The sequence below is a fragment of the Euprymna scolopes genome, chromosome 24, assembly GCF_053919585.1.
Source record: "Euprymna scolopes isolate OS-2025 chromosome 24, ASM5391958v1, whole genome shotgun sequence".
Classification (NCBI taxonomy): Eukaryota; Metazoa; Mollusca; class Cephalopoda; order Sepiida; family Sepiolidae; genus Euprymna; species Euprymna scolopes.
The window spans coordinates 70,961,045-70,978,361 of NC_136505.1; the positions used below are offsets into that span (position 1 = coordinate 70,961,045).

At 33.2% G+C, this 17,317-nt stretch overlaps 1 protein-coding gene across 2 annotated transcripts in view; it reads right to left on the bottom strand.

Moving 5' to 3' along the window:
* Positions 1–17,317, bottom strand: part of LOC145246763 (matrix metalloproteinase-14-like) — an 819,041-nt gene that overhangs the window by 103,204 nt on the left and 698,520 nt on the right. For both annotated transcript variants that reach the window (XM_080108536.1, XM_080108535.1), the window contains one exon: positions 2,377–2,477. In XM_080108536.1, coding sequence (XP_079964662.1) covers positions 2,377–2,477 — 101 coding nt within the window. The remainder of the gene's footprint in view (positions 1–2,376; positions 2,478–17,317) is intronic.

A 17,317-nucleotide genomic window follows, 5' to 3' on the forward strand; every position in this document is an offset into this window, starting at 1 on the left:
CTACACTATCGCTCTAAATAGATACACCTAATGCTATAGTTCTTTATTTGGGGCGTGGTAAGTGGATGGAGTATTTGATGAAATTCACTTCGATTCACACACTTCTGAAAGTTAAAGGTTCTATCCAGAGTCGAACCGGCAGTTAAAATACAATTACGAATTACCTAGGTATTCTAGTCATTAATTCCTGACTGTACAGGCATAGTCCCGAGTCAAAAAAGAAAGTCGGAGGACACATGGACCATCGCATTATTAAAATAACATTCAAGATTAGCACAGTAGTCCGAATAACACGAACAATATTTTATTATTTTTTTAATCTGTACTAGAAGCAAACTTCTATTGTTATCTCTTTATCTCTCTGTCTCTCTTTTGATGCACACACACGCACACACCCACAGGCATATATATATATATATATATATATATATATATATATATATATATATATATATATATATATATATATATATGCATTTTAAAAATATTTTGACACACATGTTACTTTGGTCTGTCGAATAGTAAACCAACAGATTGCCACTTTTTTCGGGAACACGTACACGATGTTCTTAAAATAACCAATTCATTTGAAAATATAAATTAGAATCAATAAAGATGGTTTATGTATTACCAATATTTATCTTTCGTTTATTACGAAATGATTTTGTCAGATATATTGTAAATACTAATTTTATATGTGCCGAGTGTTTTTTATAAGAGACAGTTTTGAATTTTCATCAGATCGCATGGATACATCTTAAGAATACATATCTTCCTTTTATTTCTATATATATTTTTAAGTATGTGTTATATGTATATGTGTGTGCATATATATTTCCTGTACTTATATGTCCTTTATGTTGTGTTGGATTTTATAAATTCACATTGTGTGTTATTCTTTCCATATTATTTAATTTCTTTGTTTTATCTTTCTATGATTTTGTTTTTCTTTCAATGCAAACATTAAAGATTTGGCTTGGGACCCATCGTTGCTTTATTATATTTAGTTATAATCATTTCATACGAGCTAATGCACGCAACTTTACACGCAACTGCGTTTCAGCTTGTTTTTATGTTGTGCCAGCAAACTGGTTTCCGCTTTAGGATTATCGCTTATTTTTTTTACGATTTGAAAACGTTTTCTTATTGAGCGTTTATAATTTATGCTTTTCGTCTTTACGAATATCGGTAATATATATATATATATATATATTTATTTATTTATCCGTTTTTATTTACATGCTTAAAAACGATATAATCTTTTTTAAAGTAGATGTTTCATTTTTGTTAAATGATTTTCAAAATGTTCTATTTGCCACGATTTTTTTTATTTATATTTCTTTTTCCTATTGCTTTTTTATCGATGCTGCTGGCTTTTAGCAGTGACATTTATCTTATGCTTGATTCAGTCGTTTTTTTTTTTAAATAAAACTTTACATGAGTTTATCATTATAGATATGACGTTCGCGCGTTAATGCATGATAAGAATTAGTGATAATACATAATACACAATTATTTTTTTCTGTAATTAATGTTTTTTTAATCTAATAAAGATTTAGTCATGTGAAAAATGTAGCGGCAATCAGAGACTAATGCCTTGGGCGAAGATGTGAGAAACGCAAACTGAACGGTATTTTAATGAGCATGCACTCCGCTGGCTTATATTATAATATTGTTTCAATCCGAACCTACATTTTCCTGTGTTATTTAATATTCGCCGACCACGTGTCAAAGAGTTTTTATAAGCAACGCTAATCCATGCTGTCTCTTTCTAATTTAATAGATGAATTGATAAATTTGGGAACCTTCGAGTGATGGGACTATTCCAATATGTTACCCAGTTCCGGTACAATTACCGACTTCGTGCTAAATTCTCGATTCTGATACAATTATCGATCCCGATTCTTTATAAAGCTATAATTATTTAACTATAATAATTGTCATAAAGGGTTTATAATCTGAAACAAAATATTTGTAATATTAGCATAGCAAAGTATTATAAATATTTTAAAATAAATACATGCTGAGGATACATGTTCAAGAAACTGCATAGTAAAGACAAACAAAGGGAACAAAAGCTTACAATGATTTCCGCAAGTCAACTCAGCTTTACCTTACTCGATTTTTTTTTAAAGAGGTGCAATAATATGTGTCTATTCATGAACTACTTAGTTACAATGACAGTAAGAAGCGACGTATTTATAACAGTTCATTGCATACACATTTATACTTATTTTACACGGAATAATATGAAATCATGAATTATAATTTTAGTTTTAATGCATATATTTATGCAATTTATAAAACAGAAACACATTAACAGACAAAGATACTTTGAGTATTGAAAGAAAATAAACGTAATAAAATTTAGCCTACCTTGAACGCTTTTGCGATTTCTCTTTCCACTTTTAGACGGGAAAGCCGCAAAGTAACATCATGGATTTTATAAGTTATGTATCGCTTAGCCCATTTGCTGCCTGTTAATAAAGAAAGAAAAGACAAAGTTAATATGACTGTACCAAATGAAAGTTACATTTTTTGAACGAGAAAACTGATTAATCCAAATTTATTAATCACAGTGATATTTGTGTAGTAGATAGAATAGTATCATCCAGAAATCCGAAATGTGCCTCTCTATAAAACTCTAGTAAGCACTGTACTCTTCTGACTTGTTGCATTTAGATTATTTATAAATATATATATATATATATATATATATATATATATATATATATATATATGTAGTTGGTCTTGGAAGTTGTTTCACCTTTTAAATTATATAAAAAATGTTGTTTTCATATTTTTTACTTATCTTTCATTAGGAAACCATTTTGCCAGTAAGTCAATTAATGAATTTGTTCAGTTTTGCATTGTCTCAATATATTCCTCTTAAAGAATTCACCTTTTTCTCTTCCTTCAACCCCCAACCTTAAGAGGAGACTTATCGGGATGATACAAAACCTAACAAATTGAGGTGTAGCTTATATGTAAATCTATAAAGAAAGAAAATGACGAAAAAAAGCAATATATATATAGGTTTATTCATTTATTTTTAAAAAAGGCATATCTACATGAGGGTGTAGACTCTTTATTCTATGGTATTTCTAAGCCAAATAATTCTCATACGAAGAGGAGAGAATATGCCAGGTAACATAATATATATGACACATCTAGATATAGTTTGGAACGAAACAAAATAGTGATGCTGTTTGGGGAAATTAAATTGTTATCTGTGATATAGGAGGAGTATTGCTTTTATTAGATAATGTATGTAGGTGTATATCATATCTTTCATTGTGGGTTATATATATATATATATATATATATATATATATATATATATATATATATATACGTTTAATTTTTTATTACCGTATCTTTCTTTTAAGTTACATTATTGTTTCAGCTACCCGGCCGTTTTTTGGCCGTCTGTAGCTTCCTCAGACTTTTGCAGAAATGTTCGTTGTTATGGGATGAAGGAGTAAAAGAGGGAATGAGGTCAGGGGGTGCGAGGAGGGCAGAAGAAAGAGAGAAAGGGGGAAGGTGGGGGGTGCTTGGTATGTCGGTAGTGTTTTAGTTTTGGAATTTAAGGAACTTGTGGGAGAGGGTCTGGGAAATTTATTTCTCGTGTGGCTGAGGGCATAGGGATGCATGGGGGAAGGGGAATATGTGGGGTAGGACGAGGGTTACTTTAAAATTCGAGTCTTAATGTTAAGTTTGTTGGTGTTTCGTTGGTGAGATGATTTCTTGGTAAGTATGTCTTGACCTGTTGGGTGTTGGCTTATGTTTGGAGGCGGGGGGGCTATGATTCGGTTTATTTATTTAGTTTTTATTTTGTTGTTAATTGTTTAAAATGGTTACGTAGAGGTCGCAGGCACGAGCACACGTGCGCACGTACACACATATATACTTAAAGAAACACTCACATGTACACATACATCCCCGTCCGGGCGTGCAAATATATGCGCATATGTGCGCCTGCATGCATAGACACCCGCGTTTCTCCTGCTTACGTAAAATTATCCTTAAGGTGCTAAAATTGGGTACGTGTGCGCAGGCATGGATGCGCCCATACACAGATACATACACACATCGGCGCCCCTGCCCCCAAGAAGGCGTATATACGGGCCCATATGCGCATATAGATTCATGCATACCCGCACCCCACGCATACATGCAAGCGCATGTGCACATACAGATACCAATACTCGTGAACACATACATCGACATATATACACAGCTGCACGCTCTCACACACGTATGTGGACAGCAGGCAGCGGGCACATATGCTCTCGCATCCACACACGTATACATACGTACGTGCACATATACACCGGTACCCTATGTACACACGGACGCACACGTGGATGTACACGTGCGTGCATACGCACTCATACACACCCAGTTATACATACAGTTATTGGTATAGACATATTCGTCTACATAGATTTAAATCTAAGTTCATTTGTGGGTACATAGGCGCAATACTTTCGTTCGATGTAAACATGGTTATACATAGATATGAGCATAAACTCATTCACAGCGTATTATACATAATATTATGAAATAATATTATCATTTTCATTAGTGGTTTTTTTTTTGGTTAGATGTGGGTGCAAACGGGAGCGCAGGCGTACTCCTCCGCATACATATACATAACCACAGAGGAACGTCCCCACACGCATGCATGTACACAGATATACATGCATACACGCATACACATATGCACACACATATGCTCTCATTATATACATCTGCAAAGATACATACACACACTCCCTCAAGCAAAGATATGTGCGCACGCATATACATACGGATATATAGCGTGGCATGCCGTAAATTTGGGCATGGGTCCATCCACATATACTTATATACGCATTAATAAACGCCCACGTACCGGAGATAGTGGTCCTAGGTAGCCATGTTTATAGATTTTGGGGACGAGTTTGAAGTGGTTTATATGGGGATTGAGTGCTGTAGTTATTGTTCTAAGCTGGAGTATTTGTTTTTTTTTAAGGTATTATCGATCAGTTTAGGCGGAAGGAGGGGTGTCATACTCTAAGGTGTGCGTCTATTCACATGTGGCATCGGTTAGTTGTACATTTCCATGCGCACTTACCTGTTCAGGTGTAAATCCACATAGTTATATGTAAACAATTTTCGTGTTAAGTCGTGGAGGTTGCATGTAGGGTGTGTTGTGGTTGGGCAGGAGGTTGGCTAGGGGGAGGGGGAGTGATGCCGATTATTGGCTGGTTATGTTGAATGAGGTTATGTGGTGTTTAGAGTTGGTGGTGATTGGGGGTATGTGTTATTTTGTTGGATTTAGAGGGATTCTTAGGGGGAGGAGGTAAGGTTGTCTGGATGGGGGGTTGAGGGGGGTTTGGTTGAGTGTATGTCATGGTAGTTGTGGTGGGTGGTTCTATTGGATATATAATTAGGGGGGATTTAAGGTGGTGTTGTCTAAGGGATGTTTTAGAGAGGAGTATAGTTGCTAAGGAGATGGGGTTTGTAATGCCTACATTTCATGGCGGTTTCCTGTTTTTGTTTAGTAATTTGTCTCTGTCTTATAAATGAGAGATAAGGAGTTTCTCGTTTAGGCAGAGGAGACATGGGGAGTTTACATGTGCTAGATTTCTAAGGAGTTTCCATTTAATTGTTGGTGTAAGGTTATTTTGGGTTAGATGTAGGTAGTGGGTAATTAGTGAGGTTTTGTTAGGGTGGTTAGGGTTTGTGAATGAGCATTTATGTACTCTGAATCTATCCTTAAATGAGGTGCCGGCCAGGCCAATATAATATTTTTGTCGTTTGGGTTTTCTTTAGGTGCGATTGTTGCTGTATATACTACTTCTGTTTGTAGGCATTGTGATTGAGTGGGCATTCCGATTTGTTATTGCAGTTGCACTTGTTCTTGTTGGTGTTGTTTGTATTTTCATCTTTGTTAAGTATTTTTCTGTTATGTTTCTTGATTATTTGTTCTAGGTTTTCTGTACAACTGTAGCTGACTTTAATGGTGTTTTTGTTGAAGATTTTGTGTAGTACGTGGCTGATCACATTAATAACCATCAGAATCAAAAATATCTTTTGCCAACGCATAACAAGTATACTTACGCCGGTGACGTAAACTCTTGCTTTCTGGTCGCGATGAAGTCGCTGAATGCGTTTTTGATATCACTTAAATCTTTTAACTATTTCTCAGGCAGAAAGTTTTCGAGATTCTTGAAAGTGGTAGTCGGTAGTGGAGAGGTCTGGAGTGTATGCCGGAGGGGTAGAGTTTTCTAGCCCAATTTTGTTAACTTCTGTAGGTCCGGTTTAACATAGTACGGTTGGACAGTGTCGTTGTGGAAAATTGGGCCCTTTTTGACTAATGCTGGATGGTGTTGTCGAAGTTTCTGATGCATTTCATCCATTTATTGACAGTAATCCGCCATATTTTCGCTTGCATTAAACAATGAGTAATGGATGAGACCGTTCGCTGACTACCAAACAGTCCGCAGTGAAACTCTAATTTCTGGAAATCCTCGTGGAGTTTTGTCGGCGTTAAACCATTGATTTAAGCCTAGCTCACGAATCAGAACTCGGTCGATATACGGGTCGTTCTTATTGCGTTTAGAACAGAATGACACTTCATAAAGGGCGTCCTTTTGGTTGTCGTTCAATTTGTAAGACATTGATTTATCAAATATGTTTCCTTACAATCTGTCTGAAGTGGTCTGAAGTCGAGGTATACATGACATCTAATTAAGAAGCAAGTTTTCGAGCAGTTGTGCGTGGATTGGCTTCAACTAGGTTTTTCAATTTATCGTTATCAACATCGGATGGCCGATCGCTTCGCTCATCATCTTATAGACTCTCACCGCCGCTATAAATTATCTTTAAAGACCATTGTTCTGTGCGTTCCGAAGAGTTTTCCGTTAATATCGTAATTAAATATGGGTGTTTGAAGAGGTATTACAGATATTAGCGGGAAGTTCTTACTTTCGGTCGGTTCATAGTAGTTTACATGCATATTAAAATGTTTAACACCTTTTAATTTAAATGCATTTAGTACTTACACAAATTTAAAGGACGCATGCTATGTTTCACTATCAATTAATTTGTCTATTTACTTCGTACAAACCAGCCATCATGTAACACACACACACACACACACACACACACACACATATATATATATATATATATATATATATATATTGCGTAATAAATCGTGTTTTGTAATATCGGTATTGTTTGAAACGGTGTGCTTTATTACAATATTTTTTCCGTTAGTCTTTTCTTTATTCATAAATAATATCTGAGCATCATTTATCATAATTTTTCAATTATTTACAGGAATTGCCTAAAGATTACCGTCCTCAAGTTTGCGTTTGCAAAACGGCCATTTGATAAATACGGCTACAATTTTATCTCACATCAAATGAGTTATCTAAGATGTTCAAGCGTAGGTTAGTGTATTTTAGTATCGAATCAAAGTTCAATTGTGTGCTTTTATTCTACCCCTACTGAAACTTTTTTTTAATCTCTTAAATCTTCTTATTTTTAGCATCTCTTATTTGCTACACGAGTGAAATTTCAGTATCTATACATATAAAGGAAAACCTTTCGTATGTGTATGTGTGTCTCTGTGTACATCTCTGCTACATGCCATGCCACTGAACTGATCATGACAGAAGCTGGCATGATGATGGCCCCCAAGCTAGAGATGCTGCATACTATTTTAAAGATTAAGTTCAGAGGTGATGATCGAAGCCTATGAATATATACTCTGTATAGCCCACATAACTCCACTGATTACGATCAGACTTGGCATGATGATGATCCCGAGACTAGGGAGGTGCACAATATTTTTCAGTGTAAAGTTCAAAGGCCAACGTCATAGCCTTAGTATATATATATATTCTTCTACAGTCCACGAAGCTAGACATATCATGGCTATACTAAACCTTACATGATAAAGTCTCGGACCAGGAGATGTAAACCATTTATCAAGTTCCAACTCAAAGCTAAGGTTATATTTTTTGCGCCTCTTCATAAACTCCCACATCTAGCGATGGTGCATACCAAGTTGGGATTCAACACCACTGCCATCATCACGCCAGAAATCTTCTTTGTGTATATAAATCAAATAACCATATTCCATCCAATCCTCTCAATAAATCTTGATGAAATTTTGCATGATAATTGTCCCTAACATAAGCTAAAATTTATTGGACTTTATCTTCTAAGTTGGACCATCCCAAGAAACGCTGCCCAGAACAACGTAACAAAACATTAAATATTCATTTTTCTTGAGATGTATATAATTATTTTTAAAAAATGTAGGCAATGCCTCCCAACCGATATAAAAACGAAAGTGATGAAGAAATATTGGCAAGATTACAATCTAATAAACTAAGAGTTGATGCAATTCACTCCAATGATAAAGCTTTATGACACTATCGCTTTCACGGGAGGGGTTACTTGGTTGAGAAACATTCTGGGAACGCAACCAGTTCCCAGGGTGTTAGACACGATATCCAACGATATCTAAATGATAGGCACATGTTGGAAACATCAACAAAAACGGGTCGATATGGCGTCGGCTATACCTGTCTGGCATGGGTCGCGTATGTGTATTCATTGCGTCGTTACAGGCAGTTTTCTCTCGTCGAATTAATGGAAGGAACCACATGCTTAAATCGAACACTTGTACAAAAATAGCGAACAAATGCATTTTTTATAAAAAGAAAAATAATTTCTTTAATAGTTAACAAGTAGGAGGCACATTTAGTCGACCCATTGCGTGCAAACTAAACTACTATATCCTCCGCGTATGGGGTGCAAGCTTCAACTGTTTAAAACAATGAAATTATATTTAATTATCTCCATCTTCATTGAAAGAGAGATAATGGGAGTAAAAGAGAGAAATAGAGAAAGAGCGAGAGAGAATGGGGCATTCATACATAACCTTTAAACTTTGATTTGTTTTTGTATCCAGGAGTTCTTTTGGGTTTGCCCTTTCAGATTCTAAGGTATTATATAGTTCTGCCTTGGTTCAATATTATAAACAAATAGTCATTCTTGGCTTCGGTTATAGCAGAAAATTTTAAAAATCACAAACCCCTGTTAACACACATTTGCACTGCACAAGTGCAGATCAAGTTAGGTTGAAATAATGTAGAAGGCCCCAGCTCCCTCAAAAGGGGCTAGCCATTGTGCCAAAACATGAAGAAAGCTTTTGGGAGCTCAACAGAATATGTCGAACAGAAAGGACAACAAGATAAACTATTTTGGAAAAGCAAACTAACGTGAAACTGGCAGAAGTAGACATGCTCAAAGGCGGTTAAGTTTATCGCAAGAAGCCATCCAAGAAAGCCAAAGAGATAGCCGGAAATGGGAAGCATAACAACAGGCAAATAAAACAAATGAGGAAACATAAAAAAGACGCACACGAAGGGAATGGAGTGAAGTTGACAATGAGTAAATGAAACAGATAATGAAACAAAAAGAAGACGTCAACGAGGTAGGTCGATAAAGGCTCAATGAGGACATAATGAATCAGAAACCGAACGTGTCTTTCGCCTTCCCCAAGAGCGTGAGCAAAAGACTGCAAGGAGAGAGTGTATGGCTCTCCCAAACAATTGAGAGAAAAAGGGGTAGCTAGACAACTAATGACTGTTTTAATACAATCAGAATAAGAAAAATGCAATAGCAAATGATTGATCTGCAATATAAATGACTTTCTCACAGCATCTGACATATCTCTCGCGGTTGACGATAGCCGAGTGGTTCGGGTCCTTATTAATAAAGACAGACATGATTTCTGTTGCCGGGGTTCGAATTTCTAGACTGGCATTTATCGTGCCAGCCTGTATTGATGATTCCCGAAACAATGAAACACTAGTGTCGGTAGGTATTTACTAATTATTATAGTAAATTATATATATCTTGTTCTACTGCATTTTTCTTTTCGTTATTTTGCGTGTAACGCCTGCCAGACGACGGAAATCGCCCCGGAAACCGAGTTGCCAATAAAAGATGCGAGCGATCAGACGACACACACTTAAAAAAAAAAGAGAAGTGTTTCATTTTGCTTTTAAAGATCCATTGTAGAAGACAACACGTTTATTTTTTGTGAAAAAGGAAATGAACAATATGACGCTGGAAGCTACCTTGACATCGCTTAAAATGACCTCACGTTCTGCCAAAGAAACCGGCTGCTGTCAACCCAGAGGGGATGATCAAAATGACACGGAAGTGTATCCATAAAAATATGAACAAAACGTAATTGACGATTTCGGCAGGAGGTGTAGTAACGCTCAGTGTAGAAACTGGAACACCTTGCGCCATGTAACCTTCCATCGATACCATCTCCAAATACCAAATATTTTGTGGGCGTACGTAACGGCAACGCACAAAAACCTACGGCGAGGAGAGAGCGATATCGAGTGGATTACACTCTCCCCGACGAGGAAGACTTCTTGGCAGACTGCTTCCAAGACTATTTCCTTCAAAATCCGCGGCAAATTGGAGGCGCACGACAAGTAGTGCGTCAGAAGTGTCCTTGAACCGCTCTGAGTCTTTAGAAGATACGACCTTTGTGAGAAGAAGGTATTACTAGTCCGTAAGGCGGAACCCCTACTTTTGATAATGAAAAAATATCTACGATAGTTTCCGACTGCTTGAAAGTTAACCTCAAAGTAGAATCCGAAAAGAACAAAAACGTTACAATAAACAACAACTTTTATTTCGTAGATTTAGGCTACCACAAATCTTTTATTTCGTAGACTTAGGCTACCACAAATCATATAGAAAGGATGTGGAAGGAGGTCAAAAGAAACCAATAAAAGAGAGTGTCGAACCAAATGCGATTAACAGGACAGTTATTTGCTTATATTTATGTTCATACAAAAATTAGTAAAATCCTTTTGTCTATCATAAATCATATTGCAGAAAGAACTCGGTTGGAAAACTTCCTAATTTAAATTCTCTAAAAACTTTTCTTTGTCCTCTTCCTCGTGGGCTACTTTTTTTGTTCAGCAGATAATACTATCCCTAAGAAAATAGCCTATAGAAGTTTGCTGTCGTCGGCTGCTTTAAAAATAAACAAGTAACTTTTCTTTAGAAAACAATAATTCATAAAATGCAAAAATAAACTTCTAGAATTGATGCAAATAAAAAATACACATTTTCTTGGAGGTAAAATTTTTACAAGAAAATGTTTAAATGCAAAAAATGTTTTTTGTTTTTAAAACTAAAAAAAAAAAATTCAAAGAAAAAGAAACCTCTTATACAAAACAACAACACTTGGCAATTAAAAAAAAGAATAAAAAAAGTAAATTTCATGAATTTCATACGGTATGTTATTTATTTTTTTTTTTTTCGTTTTTGTATCCGCTTCCGTTCGTATAATCCGGCGTATATTTCCGAGCGAGATTCACGGAAAACGGAATTTAAAATATCAGTCATATATATATATATATATATATATATATATATATATATATATATATATATATATATACTGAGAGAGAGAAAGCGAGACAGAGAGAGACTGACAGACAGAGGAAGAGACAGAGAGAATTTGAATGAAATATACGATAAATTCAATTTATTTAAATAAAATCTTAAATAATGATAATTTAGGCTTCGAGAGATTTCATTGACGGCACATCATTTTTGCAGGATAATTATATGCAACCTAACATATGGTGTACTATAACCCCAGAGAAGTAATCCAATAAGATCAATATATATATATATATATATATATATATATATACATATATATATATATATATATATATATATATATAGAGAGAGAGAGAGAGAGAGAGAGAGAAAGATAGATAGATAAATAGATAGATAGATATTGTCATACAGTAATATATGTATACATGAAAAATATATGTGTATTTATATATACATTAACAGTATTTCTATCTTTCTCATGTTTATGGGAAGCACTCGGACTTTTCCAGATATTGTCAATAAAATAGATGATACCATACAATTATCATTATCTAAATATTACAAACAATGAAAAGAGGTTTATATAATAATGATCAATAATGAAGACAGAGTAATATATTTATTTATATGTGAATAAAAAATGCATTTATTATGTTCCTATGTGTGGGTAATTAACTAACTTTCAATAAATCTCAGAAATAAATGTTGCGATATATTTCCAAGTTAAGAATGCTCAATAAGAGACACCAATGAATTTTACCAGATTATAGTGATCTATAATAAAGTGCAAGATGTAATTTTATTCATATTAAAATAAACATTTTTCTATACGCATTAGACCAGCTAATTTAGTTACCGTACTAAAATATCAAGGGGGTATTCTGAGAGATATAGATTTTTCTTTTTATTGATAGCACATTAAAATGCTGCCAAAATATCATGTCAAATAATTTATGGTGCAGGGAAAATATAATTTATGGTGCGGTCCTGATTTTAAAAGGAATTTAAGTGATACTTCATATTCTCGTTATTTTAAATGCCATTTATCCATATGGCTATGTCTCCATCTATCCCTATATTTTCCCTTTCTCTCTCTATACACACACACACACACACACACACATATATATATATGTATATTGTGTGTATATATATGTATGTATATATATAATATATATATATATATATATTATCGGTGAGATATTATTAGATTAATAGAATTAATGTGTATAGATGTGTATATATTCAAGTTGAATAAGATTCAACATATCTGTCAACTATTGCAAGTATAATTGCAAAAATTATCCCAACTTACATACCCCCGCTAACCATAAGATCTCACAGCTTCGTTTAAAAGCACAGAAAAGATCATTCTCACCTCATTATCAATCTATATCTCAGCTAACTCTACTGCCACCGCCTGTTGATTTTATAATATTTCTCTTTTTAAAGGAGGTCGTAATTCAAAAGGACCATATTGAATTCATATTTAAAACGCATTGTTTTCTTCTCTACGACCTTTTACTACGTTAATTTCCCTCGACTAAAATGGCCGTATGAGGTCACAGCTAGACTGTTTCTAAAGCCTAAAAGGTTGGCCGTCGCGTCGTTGCTGTCAGCTGAAGCGAATCAACAGATACAATACTGTCTACTGAAGTGATAGTTTGATCCGACAATGTCAAATACGATGTTGCAAATTAGCTAGATCAAAGGTCGAATACTATAGTCATTTGTTATTAGGTTTAGAAATTCACCATACAGAAGTGTTGGACACACACTATTTCGAACTGTCAAATAGACAAGTACAAAAACACGTGCTATATGAAGTGGCTGGCATAGTATTTGATTTATAGAAGAAGTAGTCTTTATTATTCTGGTCTTTTCTCCGTAAAGGACTAAAGCTTGGATTAAAAATTCCGGGTAAAAATTCCGTACATATTGAAATGTCCTGAATACTGATTCTCAATACTGATCAGACATTTTCAGCATATATTTAAGACGAAAACAATAGTCTAGATAATCAAATGGATAATAAAACACATGCATGGCATATTGCCGAATTAACTGACAGAATAAACGGAAAAGATATTTTGCATTTATTATGACAAAATTGCACTAAATAGCAAAAAATGAGATACATGCAATTTTTTTGTGATTTCATCTAAACAGAGGGAACAGTGTAGGCGATAAAATTTAATACGAGAAGCAAAATATTTTCTAATCTAGAGTGGTGTATACTTTGCTGGGCATATTTACAAAATTTCGTTTCAAACCAGATGGCGTTTTAAAGGTATGTAACCAGGTTTCATATTTTTTTTAATTGAGAATATTGTGCAGATATAGGTTAAGGATATTACATTTTATTTTCTCTATTACTACAGTATTTTGTGAGCAGTTTAGACAACTATTTTATAGCGTTTTACCTGGTGTTAGATTTTACGTGAATTGGGAGCGTATTGATGGATTCATTTATATACAATTAATTTTATATGTTTATTTTATCAAATTCTAATTTGTCATTTTTTGGAGGTTTTGATATTTCTGGAAAATAACCCGATGATATTTAAAAATAGCAACAGTACTTTAAGAAGTTATCTGGTTAGAAAATGTTGGGCTTTTCATTAAATATAGTGTGATTTTTCTTACCGTTGGCCTATTATCATTGCTAAAGTTTTCTAGCATGGTTACATGAAATCCTCTCTCTCTCTCTCTCTCTCTCTCTCTCTATATATATATATATATATATATATATATATATATATACACTCAGATTATTTCATCAAGTTGATTAATGCATATTATAATTCCACAGTATATAGAACTTCATATATAAAACATATATTGAAGCTGAATTTATCACAGTTTACAAAATACGAATATTTCAACATATATTGATTTTACGGATCCATAATGCCAGTTAGGTAATATTGTTAACTTTCTCTCATTTTCTGTTTTCATTAAAAAGTGCAAAATAAAAAATAGGATAACAAACCTTTGAACATTTGCAACTGAAGATAATTTCATTGACTAGAGAAAAAAAGAGGCACAAACAAATTGAGAGTAGTAAACTGAATGTGAGCCATAAGAAACACATTTTTTTATTATTACTTTATTTTACATTATGTAACGAGATTTGAAAATTCACTTGTTTGAAGTTTAAAGATTTTACCGAAACAGAATGCGTGATTATTTTTTCAAGTAGCGTACTGAAAAGAGCAACAAGAGCAGTGTACATATGTCTTTATAAATGTTATCGCGTAATTTATCTTGATTAAATCTTTGTAGCACAAATGTTGCTTAATATAAACATGTTATATATCTTTACAAAATGAGCCATATATCATTAAAAATAATCCCCATGCCAAGAATAATTACCATGACGCAATTAGAGAGAAAGCAACGACACTCTTAATATAATAGCTAAGATGAATTTCATAAAATATTTCCAAAATCGAAACAATGTATTCTAGATAGGTTTTACCTGTATTTAATATTTGCTTTTATTGATTATGTTATAAAAATCATATTTACTCTTGCAGTTTTGTTTTTAATAATTTGAAGATATGAGTTAAATCTAAAAATAGGAATAAATCTTTTTTTCAATGTTTACTAGCCTAAAGGTTATATTTAAATTCTAAAAGTCTAATATCTTAAAATATAGACATTCATTAAATGGATTTAATTGTGTTGATGGTCTTATAATTAAACTTGTTATCAACAATGAGAAGTGATATGTTCCCTTGTTTAAAACCTACATCAATGCGCTAAGTTATTTCTAACTGTACATTAACCTGAAGTCTACACTATCTTTGATCTAGCACAGTGTTCTCAAACATTTCGTAGCTATATAATTTAACTTGTTTTTAAAATATAAAATATATATAATATATATAATTGTTATTGCAAAATAGTGCCACCTTTAAATAGAAAATGTTTTCTAAAAAGTAACAACTATTTTTATATCTCATTTCCCTTAAAAATATACTTTATCAAGCTACAAGATCTTTATAATATATCAAGGTTTACTACAAAATTCATTCCTAAAGTAAAGATTCCAACTTTTTATTGACTCAGAGGCGACTGAAAATTGCATTGTAATAATAAATGTACTAATTGTTATTCTTTTTTGTCTTTGCATATTTAGAGACCATCCATCCCAGGTGAGCGTCAAAAGCGGTTATAAATCATTCAATTCATCCTTGTAGAATAAATACAAGCGATCAACATCCACCGGTCTCTGTAGAATAAAGCCGATGCAGTTGATTTCATAACAGTTAGGAAATAGGTTTTCAATGTCAGACTGACTCCAGATATATGGGTGAAAAGGCACGGTATTGTTTTTTGGAGGGTTGTATCAAAATATGTTTGCAAAATTGCATTATAAAGTGTATTAGATAGGTAAAATAATGAAATGTTCAGCACAAAACCCTAATCTATTTGACTGGTACCAATCCAGTCGTGATAGTTCGTGAACGTTTTAGTTTTTCAGTTAAAAAAGGAAACTTTTCTTTAGGAACGACATTTGTACAATTCATCATTTCTATACGTGTAAATGTAATAACACGATTAGCAATTAAGTGCCATCTTATGTCCGTATGTGCTTTTGGCAATGAAAACAAGTATAATCATCAAATTAATAAAAACTGCTTACTGATAATAGCACTGTTATCGTTAATGTTAAGTATCCTATTGAATTTGAATTACTTTAAAATTGTATGCGGTTATTCTTGCTAAGTGAGATTTTATTGAACACAATTAAAAAAAAACACTGTTTAGGAAACTAATATATATAATGATAATGACTGAAACAAATTATTTCATAAAAATAGAATATATGCTAATGTTACTCGTCCTATATCTAAGACATTTTGGTTGGGTTTAGTTTTGTCATGGGGTAATACTTTTGTCATACTTATATATTGAATTAAACAGAAATCCAGACATTTTATCGTTTTTTTTTTGTGTACTTATATATTATCTTTTTCTCCTTTTGATTATTAAATCTTTTCCGTATGCAATAACGGAATATTGTAAAGATTTTGAGCGCTATGAGTTGCTGTATAAGTGAAAGGAAATAAAACGCCTTCCTTCATGAGCATTGACAACAGTCATATTTGGAATGTAACTCTCAGTTAATAATTAAAAAAACATGTTTCTGAAAACGCAATTTCTGTAAACCTTAATATAATTTCATATTCACGTTAAACGAATTATAATGGGAACATATAAACAGAATTAAATTACATTTATTTTATTAGGAAGACAGAGGTGCATTTTAGATAAAACAGAACATGAAAACATTTGCCTGCGTTAGAATAATACAAATCCTAATATTAGAATAATTGCAATGGCATAATATCCGAATTGCATACAAAATCTACTCAATTAAACCAGTTTAAATCTCTTGTGTATGCATGTTAGAAATATTTTAATTTTATACATTGAAGTTAGAATTCTAATCCATACTTGAAATACACTTTTTTATAACTGATCGCTATTTTACATGAAGCGTAACATTTCGATCGATTATATCATTATACAGTACAAGGAAATACACATATCATATAACTTACTATAATTTGCTTATAATACGTATCGTCCGAAGATTCAAATTTCACTGTATTGTGGTACGATTAAAAAATATCAGATGATCTCTTGCGCCTAGTATTATTCATTCACTTCCTGTGTAGCTTAACTCTTAGTTATTTGTTAAATACATTTGAAGACTATTTGTATTGGATTTTAGTCATAAAAGAGATGCATCGAAAATAACAGGGATTAGGCAGGGTTCGTCGCTTAATGTGATCGGCGTTGCAACAGTAAAAAAATACTTGAAGTGGCGAGAAGAAAATAGTTTGAGCATATA